The sequence below is a fragment of the Pangasianodon hypophthalmus genome, chromosome 23 (genome assembly GCF_027358585.1).
Source record: "Pangasianodon hypophthalmus isolate fPanHyp1 chromosome 23, fPanHyp1.pri, whole genome shotgun sequence".
Lineage (NCBI taxonomy): Eukaryota > Metazoa > Chordata > Actinopteri > Siluriformes > Pangasiidae > Pangasianodon > Pangasianodon hypophthalmus.
Genome location: NC_069732.1, coordinates 6471528 through 6488101, shown reverse-complemented (window position 1 = coordinate 6488101; position 16574 = coordinate 6471528). Strand labels below are relative to the sequence as shown.

The 16574-nt window shown below is 38.3% G+C and overlaps 1 protein-coding gene across 5 annotated transcripts in view; it reads left to right on the top strand.

The window, feature by feature from the left end:
* Positions 1 to 16574, top strand: part of LOC113536132 (histone deacetylase 9-B) — a 49374-nt gene that overhangs the window by 16546 nt on the left and 16254 nt on the right. For 4 of the 5 annotated variants that reach the window (XM_026929928.3, XM_026929929.3, XM_026929926.3 and 1 more), the window contains 5 exons: positions 2249 to 2460; positions 3713 to 3893; positions 5381 to 5519; positions 6433 to 6557; positions 16278 to 16412. In XM_026929928.3, the coding sequence (XP_026785729.2) occupies positions 2249 to 2460; positions 3713 to 3893; positions 5381 to 5519; positions 6433 to 6557; positions 16278 to 16412 (792 nt within the window). The remainder of the gene's footprint in view (positions 1 to 2248; positions 2461 to 3712; positions 3894 to 5380; positions 5520 to 6432; positions 6558 to 16277; positions 16413 to 16574) is intronic. The other variant, XM_026929927.3, reaches the window with a different exon arrangement.

Here is a 16574-nt window from a genome sequence, read left to right as displayed (position 1 = left end):
TACTATGAAGCACCATAAGAAGACTATTATAAATTATAATAAATATTCATAAAATTGTCAATTAGTCTGCCTCTTTAAGGGAGAGAAAGTATTAGAAATGGTTTAGCAGTGTTCTACTAGGACTTATGATGTGGGAAATATGGGAAATACGATGATGCAATATTGATATTGTAATATAATAACATGATTACACTTCATACTGTAATTACGTTACTGGCAATATCATCAGATGTCAGTGTTCTTTTGTTACGAACTCCTTCATAAAATAATTCAGTTATAAGTTACTAATAAATATTAGACAAAAATCTCTGATCCTTATTGATGTGTTGTTAGCAAAATCTGAGTCTAAATAATATATCGTGATACATGATGTCTAGCGTGAATTGTGGAAGTGCTAATCTCAGTTGGCAGCTGGTTTTAATTGCTGTTTTTTGTAGCACTTTGAGATTTTCTTTAAAATGTAAAGTGCTTTATAAATAAAATGTATTATTATTATTATTATATCATATTGTGATATGATATTTTGGTTAAATTGCCCACCCCTAAACCCTTCATAATAAAGGGCTGACTTTACATATAAGTGCTTTTTTCTTGATATAATGGAACCAGGAGCACAGGGCAATGGGGTAAAAGGCAGGGGGGCTTTTTACAGCTGGGTTTTGGAGATCTTTGTCTCTGCTCTGGGGGACAGTGAGAGTGGGGTTGCTAATGAAAACCACCAGGTTGCTGTTGTCTCCCAGACGTGAGGGTAGGTGTCCGTAGGGAAGAGACCTCTTGGCTGGAGTGCAGGTCACAGCCGTGAAACACCAGACAGAGCCATCAAAAACAGCGCCGGGTAGCGTGTCTGCGCTACTCCCATGTCGATGACTTGGATGGACTTTGGGGTTATACACGTGAACCTAACAATGACTGTGTGAAAGACAAAAAAACAGAGCACACAGGAAAGCTTCCAAATAGTTTGAACTGCCATGTGCATTGATTTGGGTGAGAAATACTGTACATTCCTAGGCAGCAAAGTGATGTTGGCCCACCATCTATTTTATATGGCTATGTTTGCCCTCGGTATACAATGGCGGGACAACACTGAGCAAGTCCTGGGAAAAGACGACTTATAATAACAACTCTGCCAAAGGTGACCTATTGTTAGGCCAACGCTGGCAATGCAGCACTTTTCATGGGCCTGCTAATGTTGGCCCAATGTCAATTTGCTGCCTGGGTTGCATTCTAGGGCTAAGAAAAGGGAACGTTCAGTATATTTCAACATTATGTATATTTCAACATTATTTCCTTTAATTATGATTATTTCATATATATATATATATATATATATATATATATATATATATATATATATATATATATATGTATATATATATATATATATATATATATATACACACACACAAAATATGCAGAATATACTACAGCCAACATGTTTAGTGCCTGATATTTACTTCTTTGGATATACCAGAGCTACAAAGCTAATGAAGCTAAAAACTAATGGAGGTCTGCCTTACCCACAATCCTTTCTATAATTTCTGCCTCAAGCATGCATTCAGTTCTTCGGTGATTTGAATTGCAGAGAAGACCTGCAGATGTTGTTTAGGACACAATAAGAATGAAAATGAACGAAAATTCACCGCTAACACCGTAACAGAATGGGGACGGCCATCTTGGATAACTGTAGTCACTTTTTTTCCCGCAGCATTATTGTGCTTCTGTCTCCTAAAGTTTGAAGGTGAAATTGTATCAGAGAGCTAAAAGTATTGAACTTAATACTAGGTATAGGGTGAGACGGGGTGCTCAAGTATAACATGTGGAGGAATCTGTACATACATTAGCTTATCTACATTATTTGAAGCAAGTATATGAAGAGCTGGACATGTATTTATAGAAACGATTTTTGATAAGATTTTTGATAAGATTTCCATTATATTGTAGCTACAGTGCAGTGCTATAGAAGTTTTTTTCTACACTATTCCTTTAAGATTACACTATCTTGCCATTTTATAAAGAACTGGTGAGCAAAAAAACTAGCACTGAAATACAAGCTTGTCCTCAGAGTGAGACTTTGTCCGGGTGTGGCTCTGTAACAGGGACTTTTCCTTCCATAATGGTGTTTTTAAGATGAATTAGAAAAAAAAGTTTGTTAATTTATGACTTGGAATGTGCAGCTGAGTCTCACATGACTAAGTTACTTTCAGCTATAAAATTAATTTGCATCTCTCTCTCTCTCTGTCTGTGTCAGGATCGGAGTTGTTGTCCCCAGTGGGCAGGTCTGAGGTCAGTATGCCGGAGTGGGAGCGGGACTCAGAGGAATGGGAGAGGCAGCTACAGAGGGAACTCCTGCTGATCCAGAGACAGCAGCAGATCCAGAAACAGCTGCTCATCGCCGAGTTTCAGAAACAACATCAGGCTTTACTGAGGCAGCATCAGGCTCAGCTACAAGAGCACATCAAGGTCTGATCTGTTTCCTGATAATTACTCTTCAGAGAACTGCTTGTACATATGCTCATATGGCTGTTAGATGAGCCAGACTGTTCATGTACTTGCTTGAGTAACCTTAGTGCATCTGGTGGATTAAAAGTGATATCCACTAGAGGGCAGGTCTGCAGCAAAACAGCTCCATGTCAGACTGAATAATGTTCAGGTTGAGGATTTCATGCCTGCTTTTTTTTTTTTTTTTTGGATATACATGGATTTGTGACTATAGTGCACTATGGATTTGTCATATAAATGTGGACTCTTCAAAAGTTCTCTTCCAAACTTTCTGTCATTGTCATAGATTATATGTCTCAGATTATTATGTACCATAACAATCTAAACGAAATGATCTATAAGTGCTTACTTTTTTAAAAAGTGATTTTTTTTTAGATCTTACTAAAACTTTCATGTACTTTTAGGTGGAATTTATTTTTAAAAAAGCATGTAAACAATGTAATCAAAAATTGCATAGTACATAAGTATGCAATTTAAGACCAACAAATTAATACATTTATAAGCTTTAACAATTGCTCATGGTCGTGTATGTGTATCACTGACGATTCTTTATACAACAGTCTGGTTGCAGTGTTAAGAAAATTAGCACACATTTTTCAGGTGTTCATTTGCATGCTGCTAACAATCAATTTAAATGCCCTTACATAAATGCGAAATTTGTTCATTTTGCACTCTGCTGCATGCAAGTGGACTCATAATTGCAATTAAAACATTGTCTTCTTCTGTTCCAAAAAAGCCCCACTCATTTTATACTGAGTGAAGTTGGGGGCGGAGCTAATCTCAGGGCCTAAAAGTGTAACCTGAAGCCTAAAATTAAAAAAAGTTAGATTTACTGAATGAAAATATTGCCAGTTAAAGAGTGTCTTTAACATTATATCATTATTACAAGTCGAGAAACACTTTTAAACATTAAAAATGCACCTTTTAATGATTTACAGCTTATACACAGTGTATATATAGGACATTTTTAAATGCTTATGTATATTTAGGGATTATTGGTACCTTTAAATAATGTGCTAGTAATTTTTTCCACTTATGATTTGCTTGAGTAGCTGTTAAAATCAGACAGTTACAGCTTTGCATGCTGTCAAATCTCAGTGTTTGAATCAAAGCATGTGTATTGCGAGTACCCAGCTACTGTTATAACCTGCTATAAACAGTTTAAGTCATGCAAAATACTGAGACTAACACACTCTTGTGCTCTTTCTTCCAGCTCCAGCAGGCTTTGTTGACCCTCCGACAGCAGCAGGAAGCTCTTGCTGAGGAGCGCACGCCTGAGATAGAGATAGATGAGGAGAGAGAGGAGGTGCAGGGGGAGGAGCTGGAGCGCCACAGGAGGGAGCAATCTCAACAGCAGCACCTCAACCACAGGAAGAAGGAGCGCAGCAAAGAGAGTATGTACATGTTCAGTCATTCGTGGCATTTTAATGCCTTCAAGGGGACTTTTTTCAGATTTGAGGCTGTTTATACTCAGAGTATGAAAGCATGAAAGGTTTTCCAAACCAGGTGCAGTCTAGGAAACTGATCTCAGGTTCAACTGTGACCTCACCATGTGTGAAAGTGACCTGATTGTGGGGCTGGGTGTCCAATAACCTGATTGGTTGAACTTGTCACATTGCTTCCTGTTTCACATTTTATAGTGGTGGGAAAGCAGATGACAATGTTTGATGTTTTACAAAGAGCCAGAATGCCTTCTTAATATATATATATATATATTAAGAAGGCATTCTGGCTATTTGTAAAACATCAAACATTGTCATATATATATATATATATATATATATATATATATATATATATATAGCAAAAAACAATCAACACTAAATATAATGGAATTGAAGAATTCTCAATTCCTATAGGTCAGAAGGTATTGATTAGTTTTCTGTAACAGCAGCTCTGACAGTTGTGCTGGCTGCAAGGCAAATCGCAGGTATATTATTGCGCTCTTGTAATACGTTATCATTTCTATAGTAGCACCTTATACATGGACTTACATGGTGGATGCACTACATAATCTAAAAATATTAATAAACAGATTTAAAAAAAGGTTTTCTGTGTGGAGATGTTTATTAAACAATTATAGATGGAGTCTCCAGTGTTGGTACTTTGTAACACTCAGAGATAAAGCTTTATCCGTAAGCTTTCCAACATGGCAGTGTCTTCAGGATGGAGGGTTTTGTGCTGTATGGTTTCTCAGTAAAACAATATTAGATGTGACTGTAAATGGATAAAAAGTACATGTCATTCTTGTCAAATGTCAAATTGTTTAAAAATTAGCTTTAGCTTAGAAAAATAAACATGTCCTTATTTTCAAAACCCATTAAAAACCTATTTAATTCAAATTACCAGCCAATTAGATTAATAATTTTAATAAGTCATAATTCATATCTATAACAACTATAACACTATTAGTTCAAATGAATCTCCGGTATTGTCATGTGCTTAACTGTGGCCCTACTGGCTAAATGTCAAGGACCCCTGATGTTCCGCCAGACCCCATTTTAAGAACCGTGAGTCTAGAATGGCAGAAGAATGTAGATCTGGAGCTGGAGGCAGAAGCTGATTTAACAATGGAGGAGCCTGGGCATTAAATCATGCTCAGATATCAGAAGCACATGCCAGGCTTGCTGAAGGTGAAAGACATCTGTGAGATTGCTCAAACATCAGGATCATATCAGTGCACGTTATAATTTGTTAATCTCTAGCACCTTCTACACTCTGTGATGTGGCATCTGTCCTGCAGAATGCTTTTACAACCAGAAGGTGGCACTGTTTGTACATTTAGTCTGAGTTTGGCTCAAATGATCATTCATGTTATCTCCCTGGAGCAGTGGAGTGGAGTTTTTGCTCTTAATAATGCATTGCATGTTTTTTAATGCAGGCCTGGATCTTTTTCCTTCAGGTGCTATGGCCAGCACAGAGGTGCGACAAAAACTGCACAACTTCCTGCTGAATAAATCGGCTAAAGACACACCTCCGTCTGGTCACCCGCTCAACCAGCGAGCCAAACTCTGGTACATGTACGTGATGCTTCATTCAAGTTATATTAAATTGAGATGTCATATTTGGATTATTATTTTAATGTTTGAAGGAAAATCAAGCAGAACTGAACTAAAATCTACATCATATGACTAAGCATTGATGTGGAAATGTTTTCAAGTGTCTAATATGACTTCAGTGGAATACTTTGGTTGAATTTTTCACTTACACTGAACATAGTTGATCAGCTGGTGTCTGATGTTTGCTTTTTTTAGGCTTCCACTGTAACAATCATGTAATTGAGGTTTATTTGATCCAAAAGCTTTTTCTGTAAATGTGCTCACACTGTAAATATCCGCCTCAAACCAGAACCAGTTCTTCACTGATGTCACGCCGAGTTGGTGTGATTTACTGTAATCTATAAAAATGAGGGGAAAAAACTTCACTCTGTAGCTGAACACTATTACTGGAAAAAAGGAAGTGGTGGTGATGATGATGATGATGATGATGATGTAATTCCATGTTGAACCTAAATTTGCCCCAAGAAAGGAAATGAAAATTCTGGCATGTATTTATGAAAGAGGTTTTGGGTGAGAAAAAGGTCCATTTGGTCTCATGGCTGAAGACCTGAAGAAGCGAATGTTGGACAGCAAGCATGCTTTGTCTACACGGCTACACTTAACTCCTTTAGCACAGTGAAGATGCAGTGTAGGAAGACGTTCTCAAGTGAAAATATCTAAAAATATGCAAAATGGTCTAGTATTTCATATTATAATACAGTACAGTAAACCAAATGATGATTATGATTATGATTATTAAACATATTTCTAGACACTTTACTCATTTCAAACCTTTTTTTTTGCAGGGAGATATTCATTTTCCATTTATATATCTGAGACCTGCATTTATGACTGGAGATGAAGTATTAATGCAGTCAACTGTCTTTTTACTTAGCACCAGCCAGCACATGTCCATGGAGCAGAAGTCTCCTCCGTTAGGAGAGACGCCTCCTACATTCAAATCCCCCCTGCCCTCTGGCCTGGACACCAGGGAGGAGGACTTCCCCCTCAGGAAGACGGGTAGGTCACAGTGCAGAGGTTGTCAGCAGAAATAATGCTGCTGTGAATAACCAGTTAACAACAAAAACCTGAGAGAGATTTATCCAGGCTGGGAGATGTGTGGTGTTTGACAAAGATGGGCCATGTTGCCTAATATAATGTCTAAAAATACTAAGAAGACCTAGATACATCTCTACATGTTTATCCAATGCCCCCACATCCTCCTGTCACCTCAGATAGCTAGCTGACTAGTTAACATCAAAGCATTTGCATAATCTTAATCTTAAGATTTTTTACAAGTACTCAAACCTGTCAACATATAACCATGATTTGAATTAGCTGCCCAGGTGGACATGAGTGGGATTTCAGTAATTCCACTTGCATTCTTATATTCACAGTTATTTATTTAACATTATACTAGTGTTTTTTAATTCTCATTTCTGATTGTTCAGAAGGTGTTGATTAATTTTCTATAACAGCATGTCTGACAGTAGTGCTTGCTCTAATACAAATCACAAGTTTTATTAATGCATTCATTCTGACATGCTGTCTTTCTTTAGTAACAGCTAATTCACTTGGACTTGTATGATGGTTGTTCCATGTAATCTAAGCCTAATAATAAGTGGATTAACACACTGTTGTTTAAAAAAAATCGCTGATGATTTATGGTAAAGATTTTGGTAAGGAAATGCTTATTTACAATTTTTGGAAGGAGCCTCCAGTGCCAGCATTTTTTTATGCCATGGAAAAAGTCTTCAGGACAGAAGAGTTTGTTAGAAGAGTTATTAGTACTGTATTAGAATTTAGAGAAAGAAAAAACTGGCGGCTGATGAGGGAACTGTTTATTAATGTTAAAATGTAAGTGATGGCAGGAGCTAGCTTGTTTTGGAGGTTCCACAATTTTAAATGCAACTATAAATAGATAAAAATGATGACATGTTCATTAATAAATTCTAATTTGCAACTGTATTGTTGTGGTATAGGGGGATCAAAACACTTTGTGCTGTAGGAAAATAATACATTTTGGGGTGGTAACAAAGACGCTGCTTCACGTCAGGCCGCTTCACATCAGGCGCTTCACGTGAGGCCGCTTTACACCACCTTGTCGCTGATTATTTTCCTATAACAGCGTGCTCGCAAACTCTGGTGAAATATACCATAACAAAATTTTGGCATTTTGCTAACGTTAAATAACTTAGCATATATAATAACAAATAACTAGTTTAGCATGCAGATTCTATGGCTAAAAGTTTCTGGGTACAACATCCTCCTCTAATAATTTTCATATTGAAAGCACTGATGAGATACTTAAAATCTGTAAATTTACCACTTTTGCTATATTTCCAGAATCAGCCATTCAGGGGGAGTTAGCCATGTAAACATTTTGAGTTCCTGGGTACATCATTAAGTGAATATGTAAAGGTCTAGAAGTGGGAGAAAGAACTCAATCAGGTGACATAAACATATCTATTTCATTTCCTGGAATCATTGTCATCTAGTGATGTGATTTTTCCTGCATGTCATACAGGTGTTAGGGGATGAGTATGAGAGCAGAGTCGAGGGCGCTCTGCCACTCAGCCTCATTAAACGCGTGTCATTGGGGCTCGGCACTGGCGATGCTGCCTAAATGTTAGCAGATGAGCCTGAGCGATATTTAATCACAGAGGTCAGAGGGCAGCAGCGCGTGTCACGGAGCCCGTAGCCCTGCGGCCGGAGCTAATGAGGCTTGCTAGTGGCCCTGTTTACCTTCAGGGTCAGCCTGGTGATACTGGCGGCCTGTGTCCCCGAACACTGCTCCAGGGCATCCAGCACAGACTTTTGCAAACAATTACCCATAGGAGAGGTTAAAGGCACCGGGTCTGAGCAAGGCTGCTAGTTTGGCCCCTAATCAGGGCGAAAAGGGGGCAAGTGCACTAGATAGGGGCTAAACCTCCTAGGTGGAGGGCAGAGGGGAGCTAGCTTTAGGCCGTACGCTTGCAACGGGTCTCTGATGAGGACTGCTATACCACCTAGTCTTAGTTATTTATGCCGAGGACGTTTATTATAGGTATTTGACATTTGACCTTTTTCCTAATGCCTTCCTCTTGTCCTGAGGACACCAGTGTCCCTTCTACAGGATCATGCCATGACATTATTGTTTTTTTAATATCAATTCATTCTCAATTAATTTTTAATTAAGAGTGGGCTGTCTCATAATGAAAGAAGAGATTTTTAAAATTATTTTTTATATTTGATATTATTAAGATTTGATTAATCTTCACAAGGCACTTTATAGCTTGTTATATTCAGTTTCAGTGACATTTTGCTTAGCAAGGAAAACAAAACAGTGAAGTTATATTATGTAATTTGATATGAAACGATATAAATGACATTGCATTAGTAAAACTTTGAGAAGGAAATATAAGAAAATTAAAAAAATTTTTATACTAGAATGCAACATCCAGTAAGTTACTGTCAAATGCAAAAGTGTGAATATGCTTAGGACAAAATAAAGAAGACAAATTGAAAAGTTGAGTGAATAAAAACAACACTTAGTCTGTTAGGTTTAAACCTTAAACCTGAATCTGAGTGTTAAATCTGAACCACTTCTCTTTCTCTGCATGTGATGTAAAAATTCTCTATTCTCTATAACTATTGTAGTAATTTTTTTCTATAGTGTGTTATAACATAAAATAAATTTATAAAGTAAATACTGTTATAGCAACATTTAATTTAAAATTTTCTTGCATTTTTTTGTAAATATATTGTAAACAGTGGTATAGTTTCCTTATTTCCCACTCAGAACCCATTGGGGGTGTAAACTTTTGCACTCAGCAATATGTTACAGTCAGTAACAGTGGAGTTATAAAAGCACTGATGCCTCATGATATCCTTGAAAAGTTTATTGTAACATCAATATATGTTGTTAATCATATTGTCAATCACCCAGACCTATTAATACCAGAAAGGGGGAGTCTGATTCAGGCTTTGCCGGGAACTCTTACCTGACTAAGCTAATTTATCGGAAGAATGACTCGCTCTGGCTGAATATTTTGGAGCTGACGGCCACAGTGTCAACCCTGCACTTTTGTCCAATCACATTTGAAAGACTCATTTGCAAAGAAAGGCGACACTCAGGCCGTGGGTGTGATCATACCAAGATCCTTTACAGTGCAGCTTCAAAAATAGGCCTGGTTTTCATCCACACACTGATTTTTTTGCAGAATTTCCAGTTCAGCAAAAAAAAAAAAAAAAATAGGCAGAGGGTCGTGTGGCTCACAGGCAGGAACAGTGCAACCCTCCAGGGGGGCGTTTCCTGCGCTGCATCTGAGACCTGCGTGCAGCTCTGGCCCCCTCGCCTTTCATCCTCCCTCAATAACTCAGGTAACAGCTTTTTAAAGGTCCCGGCTGCTCACATTAGGAGATACAAAAACAACAGGAACGAAACGAGAGGAAAAAAAGAGAAGAAAAGAAAAACAGTCTCTTTTTTTCTTTTTTTTTTTAGGCTGCGGAATAATTTGTCTGCGCTGACAAGACGGTCTGCAGGACCACTTCCTGCAGCTCCGGTTTCAGGCAATAGATCAGAAATAGAAAAGATAGAGACAGCATGGCCAATTAAAACACGAAACACTTCCTTGGGGCGCTAAGTGCCCGGTTTTTACGAGGGCAATCAAATTCCCGTAGGAGGCTCGCTCCTGAGCTTGCCGTGTGTAACGCAATCAAAACACTCTCTGCATGATGTATGCAAAACTGAAAAGATGTAGAATGTGTGGAAGCGAGTCTGTGTCTATGACTTGGAATGTGTGTGTGTTTTCATGAGGAACTCCTCCCCCACTTCCTGTCTGTCCTGCTCTGATTCTGGCTGGCAGGGGGTGAGGTGGCTGAAAAGGGGGAAACCAAGGGTGGAGGGAGGATCATAAAGGTAGCGTTTGTTCTCTGCCCTGCTCAGGACCTTGCGTGGATGAGTGATTGACAGGTCGGAGGGGTAGGCGGGGCCCTGGGAGATGCGAGGTTAGTGGGACGGGTGTGTTTGTTTAACTAGAGGTGACAGCAGGAGGAGAAGGTGAACTGCTCTCTCTGAGCCCTGTATGTACACACTCTTATGTAAAGGCTGCATTATTAGTTAAAAAATACTAAAAAAATTCTTTCTCTGAAAAAAGTGGAACTCCAGAGACATGTCCCTCTCACAAATAATAAGACAGCACTGCACGGTGGTGCAGCAGGTAGCTCCAGGGTCCCTGGTTTGTTCTTGAGCTCAGGTTAGTGATGTTTCTCTCCATGTCCATGTGGGAGTCCTCTGGGTTCTCTGGTTTCCTCCCAACTCTGAAAAATATGTTAGTAGGTGGATTAGCTAAACATAATTGCCCCGGAGTGCGAATGAGAGTGTGCATGAGTGTATGAATAAGTGTGTACATGGTGCCCTGCCGTGGACTGGTGTCCCATCCGGGGTGTATTCCCTCCTCGTTTCCAGTGTTCCCAGTATAGCCTCCAGGATAAAGTGGTTACTGAGGATAAATTTAATGAATGAAATATTAAGTCCCATCTGTAGATTCTATCCCATCAAAGAGAAGATAGAAGGTACTCATGTATTTTAACATATTTTCACAGATTGTTACCTATCCTAGAGCACCTAAAAGTCATCTATTTTTACATATTTTCATAGATTGTTATCTAGCCAAGAGCACCTAAAAGTCATCTATTTTAACATATTCATGTATGTTTACATATTTTCACGGATTGTTACCTAGAGTAGAGCACCTAAAAGTCATGTATTTTAAAATATTCATGTATTTTGACATATTTTCACAGATTGTTACCTAGCCTACAGCATAGCTGTTTTGTATAATACTGCTGTTACCATTCTTTACAGCTTAAGATGGTGATGAGAGCAAGCTTTAAACTGCTGTAAATATAAAATTTGTGTTTACATTTATGATTTTCTGCAAAAAAATTTTTTTCAATTATTATTTAAGACCAAGTTTGGATTAGATCATCTACGTCCACAAAAGAGTGGAAAACAGCTGTCAAAATGTCAATAGCAACCATAAGCTAACCTGACAGGATTTCTGAAAGGAAATAAGTGATTGTGATATTAGTAATAAATCATAAATTTCCTTTGAGGCACTGTATGCTAACAAGATAATAAAAAGGATAAAAGAGGATAAAAAGAGGATAAAAAGATTTTAAAGTCATATTTGTAAACATTCATAATCTTCACTACTGTTGCTAGCTGAATAGCAAACACAAGCTAACCTGACAGGATTTCTATAAGGAATTGAATAATGGTCATAAATTTCCCGTTAGTGCTAGCAACTTAGCCTTATTTCTAAGAAGAAGTCAAATTCAATAACTTTGATTCTAAATTCAAAAATTCAGCAACCTTGACAGGATGTCTCACAATGAAGATTTTCAGATCTTCAATGAAGATTTTAATAAGAAATTGTTCAGAATCTTCAGTCCTAACACCAGCCAACAACCCTGCTGCAAAAAAGAAAAAAACAAAACAAAACAAAACAAAAAAACCCTTAATCTGTGTTATTCTGGAATGGTCAGAATGTTTACTACCAATCTTAACCAGCAAGCTAACATGAGCTAACCAGATAGACTTTCTGTGAGGATTTTAAGTCATATTTATTAATGTTTGTAATCTTTACTACTAACACTAGGCAGCTAACATGGCTAACTTGACAGGATTTCTGAAAAGACATATTCATAAATGTTTATAATCCTCACTGTAATGCTAGCTTGATGGCTAACATTAGATAACATACTTTTTTTAGAAGATTTTAGCTAATATTTATTAAGGTTTAATTCTTTACTACTAACATTAGCTAGCTAGCCTGGGCTAGTGTGACAGGATTTCTGAGAAGACATTCATAAATGTTTATAATCTTAACTGCTGATGCTAGCTAGCTAACATGAGCAAAACATGACAGTCGTTCTGAGAGGATTTTAAGTCATAATATTAATTTTCATATTGTTTACTGCTAACACTAGCTAGCTAGTTAACATTGGCTACAAAATTGACAGAATGTTTGAGAGGATTCCTAAGACATATTCATAAATGTTTAAAGTCTTGACAGCTAATGCTAGCTAGATGGCTAACATGAGCTGAGGTGACAGAAGAGGATTTTAAGTCATAGTCATAATCATCTATACTGCTAATGCTAACTCTAAACTAACCTGACAGAATATGTCTTTGAAGATAAGACTACTAAAAAGAGAGAGAGTGAAAGAGAATAGTTTCCATCACAGTTTATAACACATGATGGCTTGAGCAAACTCTTTGTATTGTAAAGCACTTTGTATTCATGGTTTAATTTTTATGTGCAACTGCTCAGGAGAAGCTAAAAAAAGCTACACAGGTGCATGTGGGTTTATAATATGGCTCCCCGTTTGGTCCGTGTATGCCCGGGAGCCCCCAATTCTCTTGTGTTTGTGTAAGGAAGTTTGAGTCGGGCCACATTCGAAATACCCTTTAATGACGCACGCTAATGTAAACACCTCAGCCAGGTCGTCGTATTTTTCCACTGAATTAAAAACATGTAAATCCTTCCCGCTAATTGTTGCACAAATATTTTTTGTAGTATTTTTCTAATAGCCCTTATTCATCATGTGTCAGTGAAAGCCGTATAACAATATTTTGCCATAGCAAAGGCTCGTCCTCAAGCTTATAGCATCCATCTTTTTAAAATCAAGTGTTTTTAATCAATTGTAGCATTTTCTCTGGGGTAATAAGGCCAGCTAATGGTCGTTTCTCTTAATGAGCGTCAGCTCCACAGAGACCGGATTTTACAGTGGCAGTAAATCTGCTCGGCTGGCATGGCTTTGATTTGGGATTGATGATGTCGGCATGAAATGTGAATGAACGTAAAGACAAACACTCATTCACACGGAAATGTCTTGTGCTCTCCACTTTTTTTTCACTTTTTTTTTGAGTTTTTGTGAATGAAACAGAAGAGAGAAAGATGTAGATGTAGATGTAGATGCAAGTGTAGTGGTTTTTAATGAAATTCAATTCATGGGAGTGATGCAGAATTCTGTGAAAGGGTGTGTGTGTGTTTGTGTGTGTAACTGTGTGTCAGTGTGTATACAGTATATGTCATACCCTCTATCATCTTCATATCTAATGAATGCCCACATCCCAAAGTGGGTGAGTAAAGCACAATATAATCATAGCGTTTCCTGACGTGTGTTTACTTCCTGCTTCTTTGATGCCCACCCACTGGTTGGCGTGGATGAAGGTGGCGTCTCTGAGACTCCCATTTTGCGTGCCTCGTGTTGATTCAGTAGAGTAAACTTAACTCAATAGGAGGTCATGGAGTGGAACTAGGGGCATGGTGCTGTGTGACGAAAAGTGAAGGTGGGGGATTCCCTTCTTCCAGGCAGCCAACACACACAAACACACACTGGACGCACACATGGCATCTGTGTGTTAGTTTAACCGCTGCTACTGTAGAGGGACTGTGGTTGCCTGGCCGGCAGGTAACGGACTTTTTCACTTAGAGCTCTGTTGCTCTGGACTAATCTACTCCAGATGAGGCAGCGAAACGATCCCCTCTATTTCAGCTTCATTACAGCTGGGATTTGTCCCAGTGAGAACTGCGAGCTCTCACATAACTCTCACACTTCGCTGAGGTTATGTACCTGTATTTGATTCATTGCACAGGGCATTTATATGGATGACTGTCCTGCTTAGATGCAGAGATAAAGAAAGATGGAAAATTCTGACTGAATTTGCAGTTGGCGAGTGTAATGAATATTAGGGACACTTTAAACTGACAGTTTAGTGAAAAAATAAAATGTATGCAATTTCCACTTATATGCCACTTAGCCAAGTCATTTAAATTTTTCAGTTAAGTTCTTTTAACAATCAACATTGTCACAAAGCAGCTAGAAATCTTGATTATGATCTAGATCCCTGATGAGCCAGAGGCAATAGTATCCAGAGGCAATAGTATCATGGAAAAACCTACATAAACCAGGGCTTCTCAAACGTTTTGCACTCATGGACCCTTTTTAATGTAAAAATGTTCAAGGACCGCTTTATGGTTAATTTTACAGTTTTTTTTAGTATGAATAGTGTACTCCAGCTATTTATTTTACATTTATGTTAACAGAATTTAGCAGATGACCTTTACCTAAATACTTTGTAGTCTCTATCAAAAGCATATCCTCATGCTAGTACACTAGATCAGGGACTAATAATAGTTGGGAGGGTTTATATTTGTATTTGTATTTGGTTGAAGACAAGCAGTGACTTGGCTGTTCGGACAGCGAGTGGGAATTCATTCCACCACCTGTGTGCCAGGACAGAGAATTGTCTTGACGCGTGTCTTCTTTGTACCTTGAGAAATGGTGGGTCCAGTTGAGCAGTGCTAAAGGCTCGGAGGAAGCATGGTGCAGAGTGGGGTGTGATAAGTACTTGTTTTTGGCTTTGTAGGCAAGCATCAGTGTTTTAAATCTGATGTAGGCAGCTACAGGAAGCCAGTGGAGAGAGCATAGCAATGGGGTGGCGTGGGAGGTTGAAAACAAGCCATACAGCTGCACTCTGGATCAAATATTAGGTAATATTAGGCAAATACATACCATCATGTGTACAGAGCTTTTTATTCCTGAACTTCAGCCACAGACACCAACACGGTGTTAATCTGTAGATTAGAAACATTATATATCCTAGTTTTAGTAAAATTACATCTACAGGGTGTTCCAAAAGTCTCCATACATAGGGGAAATGAACACTTTTTAGCAGAATGTTTTCCAAAATTTTTTATACTTAGTTTATATTATATATGTTATTATATATAGCCTTTAAGAATGCCTTTGACAAAGGAAGAACGTGTTGAAATCATTCTCATGGCTGGATTGGGAAGCTGTCACTAGGTTGCGATGGACTTTATCATGAAACATGACAAGCACATCACACACAACACTGTTGCTAAACTTATTAACAAATTCAAAAAGACTGGTAGTGTTGCGGACCAACCGAGAAGTGGACGTCCATGAACATCCACTGACGAAGGCACAACCGATGTGGTGCTGGCAAACATAGTCCCCTGTGTATGGAGACTTTTGGGACACCCTGTAGATTCAGGTTGACATTTGTGCTTGTTTTAAGTGCTTGTATTAGATAGATCCTTCTAAAACACATTTTATTCGTTTTTCATCTGAAGCGACTTACCATTGAGTTGAAGATACAAGGGCTTTGCTTAAGCGCCCAACAGTGGTAGCTTGGCAGTCCTGTGATTCAAGCACACAGCTTTCTGTAATACTCCAGAAACCTAACTGCTGAGCCATCACTGTCCACAGTGTATAATTTTACACACATTTAAAACAGCTGACCAGTCAGTTGGGCTCTTAGTTATAATAACTCATAATTCAAAACTATAACAACAATAACAATAGCAGTTTAAGTTCTGCCGCCTCTCTCGCTATGCATCACAGCCCCAACTTTGAGCACTATTGCCTTAGACAACATGAAGATAAACCTTAAGAGGAGCCAGACTCAAAAGGGAACCCATCCTCTACTGCATAACAACTGATAGTGGCATGATAAATCATTACAGTATGCAGTCATATAAAGAAAAGCCAACCAGTAGTTGAAAATATCAAGATTGTTGGAGTAAATAAGAGTTAATCATGATTAACTCATTTTCAGACATACATACCAACTTCTCTCTGCTAGTGAAATCTCAAAACTGTGTTCTACAAAAAGAGCACGTATGTCTCATTCTGTCTCATCCATCTCTCTTTTTGTCTCAGCATCTGAGCCTAATCTGAAGGTGCGCTCGCGGCTGAAGCAGAAGGTTTCTGAGAGGAGGAGCGGTCCTATCCAGCGCCGAAGAGACGGGAGTGTGCTCGTCACGCCACCTAAGAAACGCCCGCTGGAGCTCAGTGGTGAGCAGATAACATCCCAACGATATGTCACGCGTAATGACATTGACATATACGTGACATTATGACGAGTGTGAAAACCAGTCCATTGTACTGTTCGCCTCTATACAAATTATATTGACACAATGAATAACGTAAACTGAACAGGTTAATTTCAGTATTAAA